Source organism: Carlito syrichta, unplaced genomic scaffold, assembly GCF_000164805.1.
Source record: "Carlito syrichta isolate Samal-C Ts95f unplaced genomic scaffold, Tarsius_syrichta-2.0.1 Scaffold126449, whole genome shotgun sequence".
Classification (NCBI taxonomy): Eukaryota; Metazoa; Chordata; class Mammalia; order Primates; family Tarsiidae; genus Carlito; species Carlito syrichta.
In genome coordinates, this window is record NW_007070545.1 from 16,675 (window position 1) to 37,251 (window position 20,577).

General features: G+C 45.4%; 1 protein-coding gene across 1 annotated transcript in view; it reads right to left on the reverse strand.

The window, feature by feature from the left end:
- Nucleotides 1-18,745: 18,745 nt before the first annotated feature.
- The window catches only part of LOC103250043 (serine/threonine-protein kinase 32B-like), a 95,459-nt gene continuing 93,627 nt past the window's right edge, over nucleotides 18,746-20,577 (reverse strand). Inside the window, exon 11 of the mRNA XM_021707825.1 lies at nucleotides 18,746-18,854. Within this exon, the coding sequence (XP_021563500.1) occupies nucleotides 18,746-18,854 (109 nt within the window). The remainder of the gene's footprint in view (nucleotides 18,855-20,577) is intronic.

The window sequence follows — 20,577 nt, forward strand, 5'->3', positions numbered from 1 at the left end:
CTGAGAGACCCAAGAGATTAAAAAAAACTCTAAGAGAACTATTACTCTATGAATTCCTACCCCACGTTCATTGTATTTGTTTGCAGTGTTTGTACTTAGAACTTTGTTAAGTTTAATTTTTGTTTGTCTCATAAAATAACCGATTGCTTCCGCAACTGCTGCTAGCAATGTGTGGATGTTAAGCAATAAGCCCCTCCCGGACATTCTTTTGCTTAGATAACAGTAGACTGGTGGCACCAGCCACCCCCCCCCCCCGTAGCTTCTGCGTTGTTTAACCTCCTGCCTGCTTGCTAAACCTAGCTTATCTGACATTCCACCCTGCCCATTTAGCAGCTCCCTGTCAATCACAGGTAGCTGAGCAGACCAGACCAATCCCAAGTGCCCCCGTACCCATTAGGAGAAATTACCCAATCATGTAAAAACAAGTTTAAAGTTCTTTCCCCTCCCTCTGTAATTGTGCATAAAAACTGCTTGCCATACTGGATCGGGGCTCTCGTCCCTGAAGCTGCTGTGGCTTTAAACGTGAGCCCAGACTCAAGCCTGAATAAAGACCCTTGTGTGTTTGCATCAGAGCTGGCTCTTTGGTGGTCTCTCGGATTTTGAATTTTGGGTTTAACAGTACAAACACGCCCTGTGAACTAATCCTTGTCGGCCTGATAGAGTAGACCGGTGAGGCGAGAAAACTTCAGGGTTTGCAGTAGCTGGTGCAGAACCATGCATACAAGCAAGAGGCCTAGTTATAGGAAGCTTCACACCCGCCTGCTAGACCCTTATCAGATACACCTGCCGCCTGTCCGGGATGCTTGCAGTGGAGAGAGGACCACCAAGGCAGGAACTAGCTTAGAGACCTCTGGAGCGTGCACATCCATAGCCAAGGTTGACCTAAGATGACCACAACCTTCACTGTGATACTATTAACGTAAAATTACCCTAGGGGAGCCTCCCACTCTCATCAGACACCTGATACCATGACAGTTCCGGTATGACTCTTCAAGGCCTAAGACTCCCCCACCCTACGTGGGATAGGAGTAACAGAAACCCAGCCCTAACACCACCCATGTCTATGACAGGCCCACCCCCAAACCCACTCTTCAGTACCCCTAAGAACAGATGTTATAGTTCAACATACTTGGGTGCAGAAGCCACAGCTTTCTGTAGGCTGTTTCTGCATGCTTTCCTCTCTTGAGAGTGTCGTCGTCTTCGCTTAATAAAGCTACTTGCTTATCCTGCTTCCCTGTGTGTCTGTTTGCAGATTCATTCCAAACACGGACACAAGAACCCATTGTCAACCTTCTCACACTGGGAGCAGCACCCCTTGTCCTGGTAACAGTCCTGGCCGCTTCTTTACCTGATGAACGCCCCAGCCGAAGCCCCTTTGCCTTATCACGTGGTCAGTTTGCAACTCTTTCTCCAATCCGGGATAGAAGTAACTGTCCCAATTAGGCTGCTTAGTTTCTTTATGAGGCTCTGTGCCATGTATAACGGGCATTGTGCTTTTCTCCTGCTAATTGCTCGATGTCAATTTAATTCTAGGACCCAGCCAGGACCCTAAGAGGACAGAGGAGGGTTTTTTGGTCCCAGCAATTTCAGGCGAGGATGAAGTCCTCAAGGGCTAGATCTCCCTTCCCACCACTGGCTCCAGGGCCTGCAGATGGAATCCCGAGAGACTGAAAAAAGCCGGTGGAAAGTAGGACTTCTTACCCAAATCAGCTTTCCCATATCTGTCTGTGGTGCCCAGTTGACAGAGGACGGTACAAGCTTTTTTCCTTATTTCAAGAACTGGTTCTTTGAGTTGTGACATTTCTGGGTGCTGTAGGTTATTGATCCACGGTTTCCCAGGAAGAGTTGTTGTTTCCCTGCTCTCTTGTCTTTTGTGTGGTTTGTCATAAGGAGGAAAATCATAATTAGAGTCTACTTTCCTCTTCTTTCCTGTCTTGAGAGCTGGGCTTTGTGACCAGTAAAAATACCCCTTTTTGTTTTCATCAGCCACGGGTGCAAGTTGGCAGGCTTCCACCAAGAAGCTAGCCAGCTGGCTAGGATTCTGAAACACGAAGTGTGTCTTTGTCGGACCGTGCCAGCTGTCTGAGGAGTTTGTCTTAATTGTCTCTGCCTTTTTGTCTTGCTAACCATGAGGCTTTTTACTTCCTTAGGTGTCTTTGGAAGAAACTTTGGATCTTGAGAGGGACTTCATACTCTCTTTAGAGATGCCTCTTGCACCATGATTAATCCATAAAAGAATGATTGGCTTTGAGTCACAGTTGAACTATGTACACCTCTGAAGATTGGGACTTTTTTTCCTTTTTAAGAGCGCTCTCACCCTAAACATCTGTTCTATTGATACCTATGTTAAGATTTGGCTTAAAGTAAAAACAAGTAAGCACTTGCATAAATTATTATCTTGGAAAAATAGAAACTAACCTAAATATTTTCTAAGTTCATGAGATCTGAGGTAATTTTTGGTAAATAAAAACCTGCCTTAAGTTTGTTGGTTTAATTAAGGCAGTTCTGTCTTCAGAGTTGTCAATATTAAATATAATGCACACACACAACTTCTTCTACGTGGACTTACTAATAAGAAAGTTTGTATATGTTTAAGATTGCAAAATTATAAATTCAAAGTAAGAGCAAAACATGCAATAAAAATAAATTGCTTGATGCATGACAATGAAACCAAATTAAAATAACTGTAAGTTTAACTTTTAGGTCTTTACTTCTGTGTTTTTTGATACTGCTTGATTTATCTATAAAAACCTTACAATTATGACTCCCTTTGTTTGATGTGTCATGAATTTTTCATGAATAATTCAAGTGTGATTTTTAAAAGCAAGTAAACTTAATAATTGTAAACAGGATAAAACTTTTCAGCAGTGAATAATTTTTATACAGTATGTCCACTTAAAAATAGTTTCCAAAATATTTTTGGCAAGCTAAATCTTAAAGTTATACTAAGTGAAAGTAAATGATGGATATTTGTTGAGTATCTAGATTATTTCCAAATAAAATATAATGCCAAAACATTAATTGCTGAATGTAAGTTTAAGTTTATAGACTTTTGGCTTCTTATTGCCAAAAGAAGAACAAGAGATATCTGCTAACAAATCTGTCACATAAAAAACTGTGCCACATAAAAAAATTGTGCAATGAGGAAGCATGCATTTCTAGAAATTATAAAATAATGTATTCACAAATCCGTAAAAGTCAGTTCATAATTGCTCACTTACTAGCTTTCCAGTTTTTACTAGAAATTAAAGTCATTAAGAGTTAAGAATTCTAATTAATATATGTGATTATTACTAAGAAGTGATACAGGAAATGACTCTGTATCCAAAGTATACAAGGAAAATGAGACGTGATGGGGATGTGTTTTCTGCTGTTATTGTTGAGGAAAAGAATAATCTTGTCTAGCTTAGAGGTTATCCAAATGCTGTTGCAGAATGAATCAATGACAAAAGGCGGCAGAAAGTTCGCTTTCTTGGATCTGTATGTAATGCCCAGTTGAGAGAGGAAGGTAGATTTCTTTCTTTGTTCATTCCTCTCAAAATTTGATTAACAGGAAAAAAGTTATTTGTAAGAATTGGATAAAAATATAAAATGTTGAAAAGAGAGAATCTTATATAGCCACACTGACTAAATTGAATAGATTTATTATAAGGTTTTAAAAATAAGCCTTAATAGCACAAGAAGACTGATGACAACTAGAATTGTGTGTTCTCTGTTAAAAGGACAAAAATATATTGGCCTAATGATCTGCTGCTAATAAGAGATTAATAGGTCGTTGCTAGAACATCGACGCCATTGCCTTGCTAGACTCTGGTGTGGCCACGTGCTCTTTGAGCTTTGGCTGTCACCATGCTTCCTGGCTTTGGCCCCTCCCCTACTTTGGGGAGGTGAATCTTCTCTTTCTCTCTCCCTCTTTCTCTAATTTACTTTTAAATAAACTATATTTTCTAATCTAAAAAACTAAATGATTAATAAGAGTGCTTTTCTTTATGTTTTAAGTAATTTGTTTAGTCCTAATTCTAGTTATCACTTTAGCCTGCATGTCATAGAAATACCAAATTTTCTTGTCGCTTGAATTATGATTATAGTGAAATCTTACCAGATTTTTAACCATGACCATTCTGAGTCTTGTCCTTCACAATTATTTATTTTGATTTTTCTTGAAAGTATTTATAATCAGCTACAGTCCAAATGGCTGCTTCTTCAAAGAGGTTCATAGAAAATGACACTGACAAGTTCTCTAAAATATAGGATTCTGATAACTTTAAGATCATATCATTGGACTGGGTGAGAATTTTCAGAACTCTAATGAAGAAACTGATGACTTCATGAAACTGCTATCACAAAATCAACCAGAACAAGAATTAATTAGATAGGACATTATAAACTGATTAAGATAATTTCTATGGCTTTTTGTCTGAAACATACTGTTTTTTGGACATTATGTTTTGCAGATTTAAACCATGCCATTTCTTTTTTTCTCTTAGGCTATCTGTAATTTGCAACAATGTAGTAAAGTATACCTTTGAAAACAGAAATGAGACACTTATCTTTTTCTCCCTACCTCATCTTATTAAAATTTAGAAACGATTAGCGAGTATTCTTATTTTCATGGCAATATAGTTGCTTGCATGTGCTCAATAAGATCATGTTCTCTTTATAACAGGACACAATTAGAAGCCCTGGCTATACCACCAAGGCTTTGACTAGAATCTCATAATTTCATACATGACCAGGCAACTTTAAGGAACTAAGGTTGCCTTTAAGGGCCAATGTTCATAAGGCATGCTTGGAAAAACTGCCCTGGTACCTGGATTAAAAAGATTCTTGGCTTTGTAGGTGAGTAAGGGATATAACTTCCTGACAGGCCCAAGACCCTCGGGATATTTTGGAGACCTCAGGAAGAGAGGAATTCACCAAAATCTTTAGATATTACAGACAGAGGCTAATGGCAAGTCCTTGGATTGGCTTTCTATCCTTGAGGAGATTTTCAAAGTCCAAGCTGAGATTCCTTATTCAAAGTTTCAGAAAAGTAGACTTAAAAAAGAAAAAACCTATATAATCAATCACCATTCTTGCTGTACTTATGTAAATAATCAGGCCAAGTTTAATGAGACTAAATTATTATGCAAATAAATCAGTGTTATGTTGATTACTTTTGGTAAAAATGAAGGTGGTTGTAGAAAGGAAAATCATATTTCAGAAGGAAATGGTAACGTACCCCCAATTAGATTCTCGCTCTCCTCGTTGTTTTTGAGGCTTTCGTTCTTAACTTACAATGGTGGTTGGATTCTAGATTCTTTTAGTTCTCTCCAGTCTCTGGCTACAACTATTTAAACTAATATTTTCAGTTTTCTCCCACACTTCTGACTTGGAATTACTAAAAATTAAAACCGCCCTTTTCCAAAAGCCCTGCAAACTAAAACTGAACACCTTGTTATAGACTTCAGAGAAGTCACCTGTAACAGCTCATATATGGGCAGTCTTTGTGACACACAGACTGTAAACCTGGAAAACCTGTCAGATTGCCACTGCCAGCCCCCATTCCCACTGGAGATGCTCTGAACCCAGCACCTAGAAATCTCAATGACTGCACTCTGGACTCAGAAACTTAAAAGCAGAAGATGAAATGCCCACGTGAAAGACATCCCCACTGTGCTAGAAAAACAAGCAACATTCTTACCGTCAAGGATGAGAAAGGTGAGGCTGAAGGAATTCTGTGCAAACAAGTCTTGTTAAACTATCCCTCATTGCCCTGGCTGCCTCTCTCCCAGATTAGCTACCCCAGCCCAAGTTCCTTTGGCGCATCACACACGATTTTCTACTCTTTGTCCAATTTAGTGAGGATCTGACGCTAAGTGCTTCTTTGGGTCTCTCTCTCTCTCTCTCTCTCTCTCTTTTTAAAAAAAATTTGGGCTCCCATGCTGTGTAAAACTTGTGCTTTTTATCCTACTAATCTATATTATGTCAATTTAATTCTCAGACCCAGCCAGAACCCTAAGAGGATGGAGGAGAGTTATTCTGCCCCTACAGCCCTACATGGGACGAAATGAAAAACAAACGAGGTGAGTGGATTGTCTGAGCCTGCGGGTCCGAGACCCGCCTGGGCAGCAAGACCTCATCTCTACAATAAATCAAAAAATCAGCGGGGCGTGGTAGCGCGTGCCTGTAATTCCGGCTACTCGGAAGGCTGAGGTGGAAGGATCGCCGGAGCCCAGCAGGTCGAGGCTGCGGTGGCCGGGAGCGGCCACTGCACTCCAGTCTGGGCGACAGAGTAAGACTCCAACTCAAAAAAAAAAAAAAAAAAAGAAAGAAAAACAAACGTCTCCACATTCCCATCATCCCACCTCCAGCTCAGTCCTGCAGCAGAAACACCATTTAACCATTTCTGCTCTTAGTTTTTCTTTTTCTGCTGGCTCATCACCCAATTTTATATGTTATCTGTGTGCTTTCAAACTTATATATATATCATTTTTAATATTTTTGCTGTGAAAAATAAGGACGCTAGTCCACTTGCTTTATAATCCACATCGCCTTCCCTCCTTCTACATTTTCATTGTTTCCTTTGTTGGGTTCACCTGTGGATTTCAGTGAGCGGTGTGTGAACAGAAGGCAGATTAGGCTTCAAGCCTCTGAATTTCTCAGGCTCTTTCCACGGCCCTGGACCCAACTTTGAATTTGTAACGTGTACTTGTGTTATTTAAAAGGGTCCCCCAGTCATATAAGCTCCAGCCGTTCCAAATCTGGATCTGCCCCTTTCCTTTATAAAGTCAGAATAGAAACACTATCAAGATGTAATCGTCATAATGTAGTGGGATTGACCATAATGTCTACTCATTTCACCATCTTGAAGGAAAGAAATAAGTTGATTATTATGTCACTGATTCCTTCTATCTCTTCTCTCCGCAGCCTGACTCCTGACTTCTGTCACCTACATCATAATCACATTCTTTTTACTAAATCTAAGGAAGATACCTGTGCTTTGTCTGTGGTTTGATTCTAAAATTTTAGGCCAACAAAAGTCTTTGCCACATTATGTTCATGTGAATGTATTTTTTAAAACTTATTCTCTATATTTTTTAATTTTAATTTTAATTTCTTGAGTCAGAGTCTCACTCTGTTGCCCAGGCTGGAGTGCAGTGGCACGCTCATGGCCACCCCAGCATCGACCCACTGGGCTCAGGAGATCCTTCCACCTCGGCCTTCCAAGTAGCTGGAACTACAGGCGTGCACTACCATGCCTGGCTAATTTTTTGATATATTGTAGAGATGAGGTCTCACCAAGTTGCCCAGCTTGGTCTTGAACCCCTGGGCTCAGGCTATTCTCTAACCTCGGCCTCCCAAAGCCACTGCGCCCAGCCTATTTTTTTTTGTTTTAAAGATGTGGGGTACAATTTAGGATTAGGTATACAAGTGGTCATCGTACAGGTAAAGTTTGGGCCTCCCTTTTGGTCCCCACTTCATCTGGTTTGAGATTAGGTATCTTTATTGATGATACATGACCCTTACACCTCCCCTGTCAGTTTCTGGCTACTGTCAATTCTTTTCTTATGGTCAATGTTCAGGGTCTGCTTATGAGTGAGAACATGTGGTTCTCAGCTCTTGGTTTCTGTGGTAGATCACTGAGTATTCTAACTTCATCCAAGATGCTGCGAAGTCCATACGTCTGTCCTTCTTTATGGCTGCATAATATTCCATCATGAATATGTATCACATTGCTTTTATCCAGTCCAGTTTTAATGGTCAGCACTATTGGTTCTATGTTTTTGCTATTGTGAATAGTGTTGTAATAAACATGCGTGTGTGCAGGTATCTTTTTTGGAGAGGGACTGAAGTTCCTCCAGGTGTAGTCCCAGAAGGGGGATTACTGGGTCATAGGGAAGGCCAATTCCTAGTTCTTGGAGGAATTGCCACACTGTTATCCATAGAGGTTGGACTCGTTTTCATCCCTACCAACAGTGGAGAAGCGCATGTGAACATAATTTTCTACCGAGACAAGTAGCTTGATTAGCCCCAAGGAGAGAACGCCACTGGTGAAAGTAGCAGAGCAGGAAAGTTTTGAGGTCTGGTTTACGCCTCACTAGCTGTGTGAAGGAAGTCGTTCCTCCTCTCTGTGCCTCAGTTTCCTTTTCTATAAAATGGGAATCCTGGTTGCATCTGTCTCACTGGGTTGTGGAAATTTCATGTGTGTGTTTGTGTGTGTGTGTGTGTGTGTGTGTGCGCGCGCGCGCGCGCACATGTGCCCACAAAGCGCTTAGTACACTGTCTAGCATATAGTGAGCCGTCAACACATCTCATTATTTTACTAAAATTATTGATCTTCTGTATCTCAACTTCTCTATTAGATTTTGCTCATGGCCTCTTTCCTCGCAGTTCTATGGATTTCTTCTACTTAATTCTTCACCCTTTTATTGAGTTTTCTATTTTGGCAATAATTTTTAGCTTCCAGGAATTCTTTTATATTGCTTCATTTATTCGGAGTAGCTTGCTACTATTGTTTTATGGCTGCAATATCTTCTCTTTGAGGATATGAATTGAATCCTTTAAAGTTATTTTCTCTTTCCCAAACCCACTGTTTCCTTTGGGGATGGCTGCTTTGAGAGTGTATCCTGGGTCGTTTCTTTGTGCTGTTAATTCTCCCAAGGCCTGGTGATATTGATCCTTTCAATTGATCAAAAAGGACCAAACTGATGAACATAGGTGACCCGTAGGTTTCTGCTGTGCTTGTGTGGCTATGTTTAGTTCTTGGCTTTCCACACAAAAGGGAGACTATGAGTTTTGCGCCTGGGCATGGAGTCTCTCAGCCAGCAGGCTTGATGTCCGTCTGTGCGGACTGCGACCGGCAGGCAGGGTGGGTCTCCTCATCCCCATGCCAGCTCCACCAATACCGGCAATCAGGGGGTTTGCCCTGCTCGGATGTATCTTTCTGTTCCAATCTAGGAAAAAAGTTCATCTACTGCTAGGGTGAGAGCAGAGAAAATGATGCCAGCGGGCTGATGCCACGTTCTTGTGTAGACCTTGTTCACATTGTTCTATGTTTTTGCTATTGTGAATAGTGTTGTAATAAACATGCGTGTGTGCAGGTATCTTTTTTGGAGAGGGACTTAAATTCCTCCAGAAGGGGAATTACTGGGTCATAGGGAAGGCCAATTCCTATTGAGGTCAAAATAAAAAACTTTTTATTTTGAAGGAATTTTAGATTTATCATAGAGCTCCAGTGATAGCACAAAAGAGTTCCTATATACCATTCACTCACCTCTCCCTAATGCTAATATTCTACCCACTCTGGACACATTGGCCAAAACTCATAACATTACTATTGACTATAATGCAGGTTTCACCCATTTCTCCACTTATGCCATTTCTCTGTCACACGATCCAGTTCAGAACATGTCATTTCGTTTAGCTTTCAGATCTTCTTAGTCTCTTGTAGTCTTCTCATTTTTTTCTTTTCTTTTTATTTTATTTTTTTGAGTTGGAGTCTCACTCTGTTGTCCAGACTGGAGTGCCGTGGCCGCTCCCGGCCACCGCAGCCTCGACCTGCTGGGCTCGGACGATCCTTCCGCCTCAGCCTTCCGAGTAGCTGGAACCACAGGCACGTGCTACCACACCCGGCTAGTTTTTAAAATTTATTTATTGTAGAGATGAAGTCGCTCTCCAAGTTGCCCAGGCGGGGCTCGAACCCGCGGGCTCAGGCAATCCACTCACCTCAGCCTCCCAAGGCGCGGGATGACAGGCTGAGCCATCGAGCCTGGCTTCATTTTTTCCTTATTTTTCACGATTTTGAAACTCTTGTTGAGTGATGGTCAGGTATTTTGTAGAGTGTTCCTCAGTGGAGGTTTGCCTGCTGGTTTTTCATGATTAGACTGAGGTTTGGGTGTTTTAGAAGTGTTTGACAGAGCTGAAGTACCCTTCTCATCACATCTTATCAGAGTCACATGACATGGTGTCAACACGATTTTTTGGGCGGTGTTATCGTGGATCACTTGGCTTTTAGGCAGCGTTTGCTGGGTTTCTCCACATTACTCGTCCATACACTAATCCTCAGAAGTGAACTTCAGCCGGGCGTGGTGGTTCAAGCCTGTAGTCCCAGCACTTTGGGAGGCTGAGGTGAGAGGATTGCCTGAGTCCACGGGTTCGAGAACAGCCTGGGCAACTTGGTGAGACCTCGTCTCTACAATAGAATAAAAAAATTAGCCGGGCATGGTAGTGTGTACCTGTAGTTTCAGCTACTTGGAAGGCTGAGTCAGAAGGATCGCCTGAGCCCAGCAGGTCGATGCTGGGGTGGCCATGAGTGTGCCACTGCACTCCAGCCTGGGTGATGGAGTAGGACTCCAACTTTAAAAAAAAAAAGTGGAACTCTAAGTCTAGCCCACAGGGTTCCAGGATGACTACTATGTTTCCCTGTTGATCTCCTTGGCCACTCTTGATTGGTAGACAGATGGGTCCCTTCACCAAGTTGGGCTAATGAGTGCATTCTCCGAGACTTTGGATGGGAGCTGCAGGCAGGTCGACACTCTCCCCAGGTGCTCAAATTAGAATGAGAGACCCACTGAGGGCGCTTTTTCAACCCACCATGTGTAGAAAGCTACTCCGTGGTCTAGGAGAATGGGTCTCTGGGTCTCAGTTTCCTTTCTTGTGAAAAGATGCTAATAATATTGACCTTGCGGAAACCTTAGGACCAAATGACACAATCCAGGCGGAATGCATGGCCCAGGACCTGGCAGGCGACTGGTTCTCACTCAATGTCAGTTCCCCGTCGCCTGAGCCCTTCTTGGGTCCTTTTACCTATGACATCTTGAAGGCTGGCAAATGACAGTCACCATAAAGCACAAATGAGCAGGAGATAATTGTTCTCACAGAATTGGATTTAAGGCAGTGCAACATGAGAACATGAGATTATTATTTGTTGCCTTTTGTCTTTCTATGGCAAAGCAGCGTCAGAAAAGACATGTGGGGACCACTGCTAACAGACCTGTGAGATTCTTCCTCAAATCCAATGAAGTCTCAGTATTCCTGCTATGAGTTACGTGTTTTGTCAAAGTCTGTTTTCTTCTCCTCTTTGCTGACAGAATTTCATTTTTGGTTGAGTGCATCTCTCACTCCCACATCACACAGGGGAAGGGAGCCCATCTCCTGGTTAAGAGAGGGAATTTTGATTGGTCCAAATCAATCGTAGCAATCCCAATCCCCAAGCCAACAGTTGGTTTAGGATGGGCATGTGACCCAATTTTGACCAATGAGCCTTGAGGGAATATCTGGGGTCATTCTGGGAAAGACTTTGCTTCTTTGAGAAAGAGCCACAGGAAGGCAGGGCCCTTTCTGTTTCCCTTAAGCGTCCTTGCGTCTGGATATGACGTACATGGCCGTGGATCATGCGGACCACCAGCCTGAAGACAACGCCGGCACATCAAGGACAAAACTGCAGCAGGACGGACCAACCTGAGCTCCCAGTGATGCTGCTTTGCAGACCATTCTGTTCTAGGAACTTTCCTCCCTTGGGCTCATGTTAATTGAGATAACACTTATTCTCCCGCAAGGCAGCTGGGTTGGGTTTCCCACTGCTTAGAGCAGAAAGCAAACAGATATACTATTCCTTTAGAAGAACCCTCTTGCAAACAAGCAACCTTTTACGAATACCTCACCGGAAACTCTTATGAAGATCGCCTTTCAACATAGCTGATATTTTTTATCTGAGAGATAGTGTGCGTGTGTGTGTGTGTGTGTGTGTGTGTGTGTGTGTGTGTGTGTAGGGGGCAGGATATGGGTGTTGGGAAGAGGGGAAGTCAACTCACTAAAAAAAGATGGAAGAAAGAACTCAAAGCAAAGCCTCCAGAGGTCTTATTTCTCTCACAAGAGAGATGAAAGACAGGAGACAATACTTTTTACTGAATGTATTATATTGCATGCCAGGCAATAGGAGCTCTAAATGCATGATTTTATTTAATATGCATCGTGGTTCGCAAGGTGATATACTAGGGCTCAGAGATTCCAGATGACTCATCCAAGGTCTCACAGCCAGGTGGTCTGACTCTAAAGTCCTGCCCCTTCCTTTTGTCACCCCAATCCAGTCTTTGACGTGTCCTCTAGAAATGTCCAAAATCCATCTCCAGATTGATCACCCTAAGCTAAACCCCCATCATCTCTCTCCTGGACGGCTGCATGAGCCATCCGACTGGTATCCTCCCAATTGCTACCCTTGTCCCTATCCCACTCCATTGTCTGCTGGATACACAGTAGTCACTCCCCTCTCCGTAACAGTTCAAGGACAACTCGTCACCCACATCCAGACTTCTCCTCATGGTTCCCTAGGACTTCTGTGATGGAGTCCTGCTGTGCTCTGCAGCCTTATCTGCACTACCTTTCACTCCACTCGCCAAGCTCCGGCTGTCCTGGCCTCCTTACTGTTCTTGGAAGAACCCAGGGTAACTTCTGACTCAGGGCTTTTGCCCATTTGGTCTTCACTGCCTGGCATGCATCATCATCCATAGTCTCTTTGCATGACTAACTCCTTCCCAACCTGCTACTCTTAGCACGACTTTTATGGAGTACATCGAGTTAAGTTCCCTCCATGTATCACCTATTATCGGGTGGTAAATTGGTGAGTGCAGGAAAGTTCTTTGGAAGAAGAAGTCTAGAAGGCAAGTGAATAAATCCCGGGCTTATTTGATTTGGATTTCTCTCAAAGAGTAGGACTCTTACACAGTTTAACAATGAACAGAAAAAGAGAATTTCTGCACTATTTCCTCGGCCAGCTATGTCTGCCATCAGTACTTACCTATTTCTCCCACAATGAAGAGGAATTTCTCTTCTGATTAGTCAGAATCTGATCCATTGGTGGGGCCATTATTACTAATGGGTTGGGCTGCTGTGCTTGGCAACCTTGAATTTGCTGGGGGCAAGGTCAGATTTTGGGAACAGTAGAAGGCCTTGCTAAGTCTTTGATTCTGTCCTTCTTGGTTCAACTTGACCTTGTAGCAGGGCTCTGTGTTTGGGCTTCAGTACGGATATAGTCATTCTAATTCCTGTTTCACTGTTGTTGCCTAAACTCTTGAGAACCTGGGGTGGTGGGGGTGGGAGGCAACAGAAGGAGTTGAGGAAGATGGGGAAGGTTTATCGGTAAGAAAGGATTCAGGCTTTTCTTGGTCTTGGCCAGAACTCCATGAGTGAACGCTCCAACCTCAACCTTAATACTTGAGAATCGACGAAAGATACGATGTGTCTCTTTATAACAAAAGCCCGCAGACTGGGGAGCTCACAAACAGTAGAGTTTATTTCTCACCGTCCCGGAGGCTGGGATGTCCAGGGTCATGGCTGATTCAGTGCCTGGGAAGGCCTGCTTCCTGTTTCACAGATGGCGCCTTCTTCCTTGTCCTGACATAACGGAAGAGGCAAGAGAGCTCTCTGGGGCCTCCTTCTGAGGACGCTAATTCTACTGATGAGATCTCCACCCTCAGGACCCGGTCACCTCCCAAAGGCTCTTCTCCCCAACACTCCCCTTCCGGAGGTTCAGACATCAACATATGAAATCTAGGAGGGCACAAACACTCAGAACCTAGCCATGTGTGAAATTGATTTCCTTTTAGAAAGTGCCTTTGGATTAAGCATAAATGCTGGTTATACAAACAGAGTCTTAGAATGGAGACGATGCCAGGTTGGCAGCGTCTCTGTCTGGGAAAGGCTCGTGTGTGACTCGCCATTCTCTCTGTGGAGCGGGGAGAATCAGAATGCGTTGGGGGGGCAGGGGGTAAGCATGGAGTGCAAAGACATCGAGAGGGAGATCCGCTCGTCACATTTGTCTGAGATCGCCGAGGACACGGGAGAGGGTTGTTCTTTGTGACAGGCAGTCATGGAACACAGACGAGGCCGCACCATGATTTCATGTTTGAGTTGGAAGAGGAAGTGAGACAGACAGTGCATGATGCCACAGGCGAGGCCCAGTGTGTGGGCCGAGCCGTCAGAGAGACGGGCATTTGCTAAACGTGGCTCTAGTTGGCTGCAGTTCGAGTGTCTGTGCACTGAGAACTGTCTGTCCACTGAGACCCTGCGTTTGGGCAGCTCTGTGCTGGGAGCCAGCTGCGTGCGGCCCACACTGTGGAGTCTGCAGCCTGGAGTGCGGAGGGGTGGGGATATGGACAGGGTGGTGTGACAGGAGCGATGAGAACCAAACTGCACAAAGCGGAGACATTGGAAGATGGCCGCTGGGAAGACCTCGAGCACAGGAGGAAGAGGACCAGAAGAGGGTGGCTTTCAGTTGTACGGAACTGGGGAGGATTGTTGACAAGACTGTACAGTGTGGAAAAAGCTCGTCAACCGGTGAAGACAAACAGACCGTAGATTCCTCTGCAAATTCCTCCCCCTGGGAGCCCACAGGGCTGAACTGCTAAACTCTGAGGCCCGCTGGTTTTCTCAGGTGTTCATAGAAGATGTGCATTTACAGTCTGCCCACTTAGTGTCCCAGATGTGTGTTCTAGATTGGGGATCTCTGCAACTTTTTCTCTGATGGGCCAGACCATAAATGCTTTCAGCTTTGTGGGCCACAGGATCTTGGTTGCAAGTACACAACACTGCAGCTGTAGCAAGAAAGCAACTGTAGACTATGCAGAAACCAACAGGCATGGCTGGTTTGGCCATGGGCAGGAGCTCTAGAACCTTGCTACTCACAGCGTGGCCCCTGACCCAGAGTTGTCAGCATGTCTTGGTGCACCGCCATTCTACTGCTTGCCCCGATGTGCCTGAATTTCAAATCATAAGGCAAATTCCGGCATAGATTCTTGCTTGGCATGTATTTCTCTAATCATATTGTTTTCTTGCCAAGGCTGGACTGAGAGTGAAAGTTTGAATAAGCGGAAAGTGAAGACTAATTTGGAACTTGGGAGTCATGGAGAGGTGGGTCTGAAGGGGGTGTGGGAACTGGGTAGGCCACTCGGGGCCCAGCCCCAGGGAAGACACTGGGACAGTGGGAGGAAAAAAAAAACCACCTGGGAATGACAGTAGAGTCACATTGGGACAGGAGGGTGCCCAAAGTAAGGTGTTCCCATGCATAGAGTTTGTGTTGGGCTCACCTTTCTTCCATTCAACCAAAAACTGTTGGCCAGGCATGGTGGCCCACACCTGGAATCCCAGCACTTTGGGAGGCTGAAGTGGGAGGATCACGTGAGGACAGTAGTTTGAGACTAGCCTGGGCAATATAGCAAGACGCTGTCTCTCAAAAAAAAAAAAAAAGTCGAGTGTGGTGGTAATTACAGCTATTTAGGAGGCTGAGGTGGGAGGATCCCTTGAGTGTAGGAGTTCACAGCTGCAGTTTCTGCACTCCAGCTGTGTTTCTGCACTCCAGCTTGTGTGACAGTGTGAGAACTTGCTTCTAACATTTTTTTAAAAACATCACTGACTGCCCCATCTGAGGGAGGCACCGTCAGAACTGGAGGATGGGATGAGGAGACAGACACAAAGAGGACTCCGCCTCCCTGGGGGAATCTGAAGGCAAGGGAGACGAGACACGGGCAAAAGGACCCTTGGGGCTGTTGACAGCAGTCAGAGCCATGAGCAAATCGCAGCGTGTGTGTGTGAGGGTTCCTGGAAAAGACTGCACCTGACCTGCATGGGGGTTTCCACAAGTCCCATAAGATATCACGGAATAGGTGGAGCTGGCCTTTGAGAGAGGGGTATTTTAACATGTACAGGTGGGAGTTGAAAGGCGTCCCTAGTAGAGTGGACAGGACGGAGGAAGGCAGGGAGGGGGGAAACCAAGACGTCTATATGAAAAAGACAGTCCTGTTTGTGGCGACTCTATTCACGATCGCAAAAACATGGAACCAGCCAAGCTGCCCAGCAAAGCTGGACTGGATTAAAAAAATGTGGTACATATACACCATGGAATATGATGCAGCCATAAAGAAGGACACACATATGGACTTTGCAGCCACGTGAATGGACTTACAGTCAGTCTTACTCAGTGATCTATCACAGAAACAAAGAACAGAGTACCGTATGTTCTCACTCATAAGCAGACCTTGAACAATTACCTTAATACTATAAGAAAGGGATTGGCAGTGGTGAGAAACTGTCAGGGGAGGGGTGGGATTGGCAGTTGAGGGAAACTGCTAGGGGAGGGAGGGGCATAGCTCATCAGCAAGGGTCCCTGCACAATCAACGTTTGTATACCTAACCCTGAACTGTACCCCACGTCTTTAAAAAAATAAAAACCTTTAAAAAAGGCAATACTGGTTCATTTGCCCCTGTGTGTGTTGTACGAAGGTTTGAGCGATAATTTGAGGAAATTTAAAAGAATATTTTCCCCAGATGGAGAACTTTCCATATTGTTTCCCTAGTGAAGAGACTGTACCTTTGCAAGTAAAAAATAAGAGTAGTAATGATAGTGATACTAATAATAATGTAAATTGTGATCCAGTTGAGTAGAGCCATGAATTGCCAAATTAAGTTGATTTCGTCTGTGGGCAAAGAAAGCACATCGTTGACTTGGTATCCATCCCAATGAAACTGGAATCTTTTCTCTCTGAGAGGAACGTGGCCCATCCCACCCAGCTCTGAATTAAGGACAAAGTTATAAGAAGGAATGTCCAAGAAATAGTTTATTCCGAACAAGGAACACCGACTTGAACAGAGCCAGGAAATCTGGTGTTTCTAGAGCTCCTTCCAGCTCCTGCCCCTAATTCATGAAATCAGCCCAATAAAAACTCTTAGAAGAGCCCCCAGGGTCACAGGGAAGGGAGGAGCAGCCTGTCATTTCCTGGGGGTCAAGGGAGCAGGACTGTGCTGATGGGGAACTGAAGACTGAACAGTGTGCAAAGCAAGGAGACTCACGTGGACAACAAAACCCAGAAACAGCCTCAGCTCCAAGGGGGAAAACCATGACTATGTATTTTTTGAAAAAATAAAGTCATAAAACCTTACCATACACTAAGATGTCTCTTAAGAAGTCTGAGAGACGACACGGACGGCCCCAAGGATTGATTTCTCATGTAAAAAGTGACCCATGGGGAGTTGGTTAAAAAAAAATAAAAGTACAATTGAACTTCAGCAGGATAATCAGACGTCAAAGACCCCAGGAATAAAAGTTAGAAGAATCCCAGACACACAGGTTGTTTCCACAGAAAACCAAACTGCCAAGTGAATGAAATCAAAAAGCATCTCCAAATAATGATGACGATGATGACCGCCATCCAGTAAGTCATCCAAGGTGCTGGGTGTGTTACAGAGAGGGTCTACTGAACCTTCTAGCAGCCCTGCGAGGCTGGTTTTATTATCCCCATTTAAAAATGAGAAAACCAGCCGGGCTCGGGGGCTCAGCCTGTCATCCCGCGCCTTGGGAGGCTGAGGTGAGTAGATTGCCTGAGCCCGCGGGTTCGAGACCCGCCCGGGCAACTTGGCGAGACCTCATCTCTACAATAAATAAAAAATCAGCCGGGTGTGGTAGCGTGCGCCTGTAGTTCCAGCGACTTGGAAGGCTGAGGCGGAAGGATCGCTGGAGCCCAGCAGGAGCAGCCACTGCACTCCAGTCTGGGCGATAGAGTGAGACTCCCGACTCAAAAAAAAAAAAAAGAGAAAACCGACACTCAAAGTGATTGCATGGCTGGCCTAAGGTCTCCTGGTTAGTGACCAACAGGGCAGGAATCTGAACGTAAGCCTGACTCCGAAGTCTAAGCTTCGCACCCCACCCGCTCTGCCCCAGCCGCTCCCGATTCAAAGGCCAGCTGCTCCCTGAACAGATCAGAAAGTAGTCTGCTTTTGTGTGAACCCATTTTCCTTCTAGGGCAAAACTGCTGAGTCCCCATGCTTCCTAACTGATAGCCAGGGAGCCACCCCATCCAAGCCAGTTGAGTACCCTCAGTGAAATGATGCTGACAAGCTGATTTTACGCCCTTTCCAGGAGAGAAAACCCGGCAGGCTGGTGGAGATGGAGAGCTCTGCTGCAGGACCTGGCTTTCGAGGCAGCGCTGATAACCCTCTGTCGGCGACCCGTGATGGGTGACCCCGACTCTCTTTTGAATGGGCACCTGCCAGCCAGCCATCCCAATGCCGTGCGGGGCGTGGGGCGGGACTGCTGAAATCGAAAGGCAGGATGGTCTTCTGTGAACGAGGGGAGGCATGAGTCTGCAGCACGGAGACCTGGGGGACGAGGCTGGTCTTGCGTGCTATGCCCTCTTAGAAGGCCAGACAGACCATGGCGGGCGGAGAATGCAAATGAAGACACTTCAGGTTTTCTCCAGGGGTTTGGAGCGCTGTTCCGTAGCAGGGACCCACAAACCGGACATTTATTTTCCTGTCAGGGCTGCATCTTTCGAAAGTCCCCTCTGGCAAGCTAGAAGGGGCCAAACTGCAAAGTCGTGCCGGCCTCGTGGCTCTGGGGGATGGGAGTGCGCTTTAAACGCCAAGGCTACATTTTGCATGTATAAATGACTTTATAAATACCAAAGGCTTTCCACGTCTGCTACCAAACTGCATCCTCCCAATAACCTTGTGATCTGAAGTGGGGCCAAGACGTTTAACCCCTTTGGCAGGTGCAGAAAGAGGAGGCACAGAGAGGGCGTGACTCGTCTGAGGCCACACTGCGAAGCAGTCAGGCAGCTGGGACCGGAACTCAGGCTTCCCAGCTCCAAGTCCAGGGCTCTTCCCGCATCCGTGGTTTTCAGGGGTGAGACAGGGACCATCAGGGCGCAGAGAGGGGGCGGGCAGGGCGGAGACGCAGGGCGGGCAGTCTCGTTGGACGGCTGCAGCTGGAGGCTTAGCGGCTGCAGCCGCGAGGGCAGGGGTGGCTGAGGACGGTGTTGTTGGACCCGTCCTGGGGCTTGCCCGGGGCCTGGCCCCCAGCGCGGCCTTCGGTGTCCGAGGGTCTGCAAACAAGCACAGCGCACGTCCGAGTTAGCAGAGCGGAGTGAGTTGGGAAGACGCGTCCGGAAGCCTTCCGCCTACACCTTGCCGGCCTCGCCTGACTACCGAGGCGTCCAGGGTGCGGCGCTCTGGGCAAGACGGGCCTGGGTCAGAACCTGGCTCGGCTGTATTGAGATGGGTTACTTAACACACAGAGTCTCAGTTTCCCCGTCTCTAAAGTGGAGAAACCAGTAAAGGTGGTGAGCTCCAGCAACCTTCATTTAGTTGCACGGTGAATGGTGACGAATGCACCCACCGCCATGCCTGGAAGCAGCGGATGCTCAAGCAAGCACAACCGTCGTGCTCTCTGTTCTCAAGGAGCTCGCTGTCTAAAGGGAGCACCCAAGCCGTTCAGCAGAGATTTACAAAATATGCTATTACTTGGATAAAGTAAATGTGGAAAACACCATGGAGTACTACGCCGCCATGAAAAAAAGTGAAGTCACATCCTTTGCAGCAACACGGATGCTTATTCTAAGTGAATTAGTGCAGAAACAGAAAACTGCATGCCACATGTTCTCACTTAGAAGTGAGAGGTAAATGCTGGGTACATATGAACACAAAGAGGATTCATAAAGGGGTAAGGGAAGGAGAGGACAAGGGTTGACAAACCCATTGAATGCCATGCTCGCTATTTGGGTGACAGGTCCAGTAGAAGCCTAAACTTCACCATCACCCAATATACCCATGGAACAAACCTGCACGTGTATTCCTTGAATCTAAAATAACAAAAAAAATTAACCTTAGGAAAAAACGCACAACATATCCAGTTACTAACTCTAGTTTGAGAGAGTATGATCCTGAGTGTTGCATTTCTTAGCAGCCGACCACTCGGTCACCATCCCTCCATTTCTGATCTTTGAGCTCAGGTTCATCCACTATGCCATGACTATCGTGGCATGTGGATGGTCCAGGCAAGACATGGAATTTTTTAAAATTTATTTATTGTGGAGACGAGGTCTCACCAAGTTGCCCAGGTGGGTCTCGAACCCGCAGGCTCAGGCAATCCACTCACCTCAGCCTCCCAAAGCGCGGGATTACAGGCTGAGCCACCGAGCCCGGCCTAAGAAATGGAATTGAGACATTTAGAGCAGGGAGGCACTCAGCACTTCCTAGTGGGTTCTATTGGTCAAGTTGTGTTATTTTCTTCTGAGCCTCAGATTTCTTATCTAAAACTGGATATGATAACTTTCACTTTGCAGGAGGCCAAGGAGGTCAGAAAGAATGCATGTAAAACATCTAGTGTGGTGCTGGGAATAATAATAATTACAACTAGTTCTACTTTGTTATGCAAGACACAAGTTTTAGACTGAATGTACTTGGTTTTACACCGGGATGTTTCTGCCAAACAGTGCAGAGGATGGTCAGCACCTGTTGTCCCAATTTAGATGAAAAGGTTCTTTAACCCAGCAGCATGTGTGTGTGCTTGTCAAATACAGGGCCCTGGGGGTGATCCGCCATGGATACAACAGCCCATGCCCTTAGATGGGTCACAGTTGTGTGTGTGAATGTGACTGTGTGCACCGTGGGGAGTCCTAGTGTTTGCAACAGTGCTAGTATTTAAGTAAATCCTTCAGGTAGGACTGAAATAGTAGTAGCAACACGATGTTTTATGACAGTGAACCAGTGGCTCCTGCCCCCTGCCCTTTTTCCAAAGGCCACAGACCAGGTAGGCCGGTCTTCTCT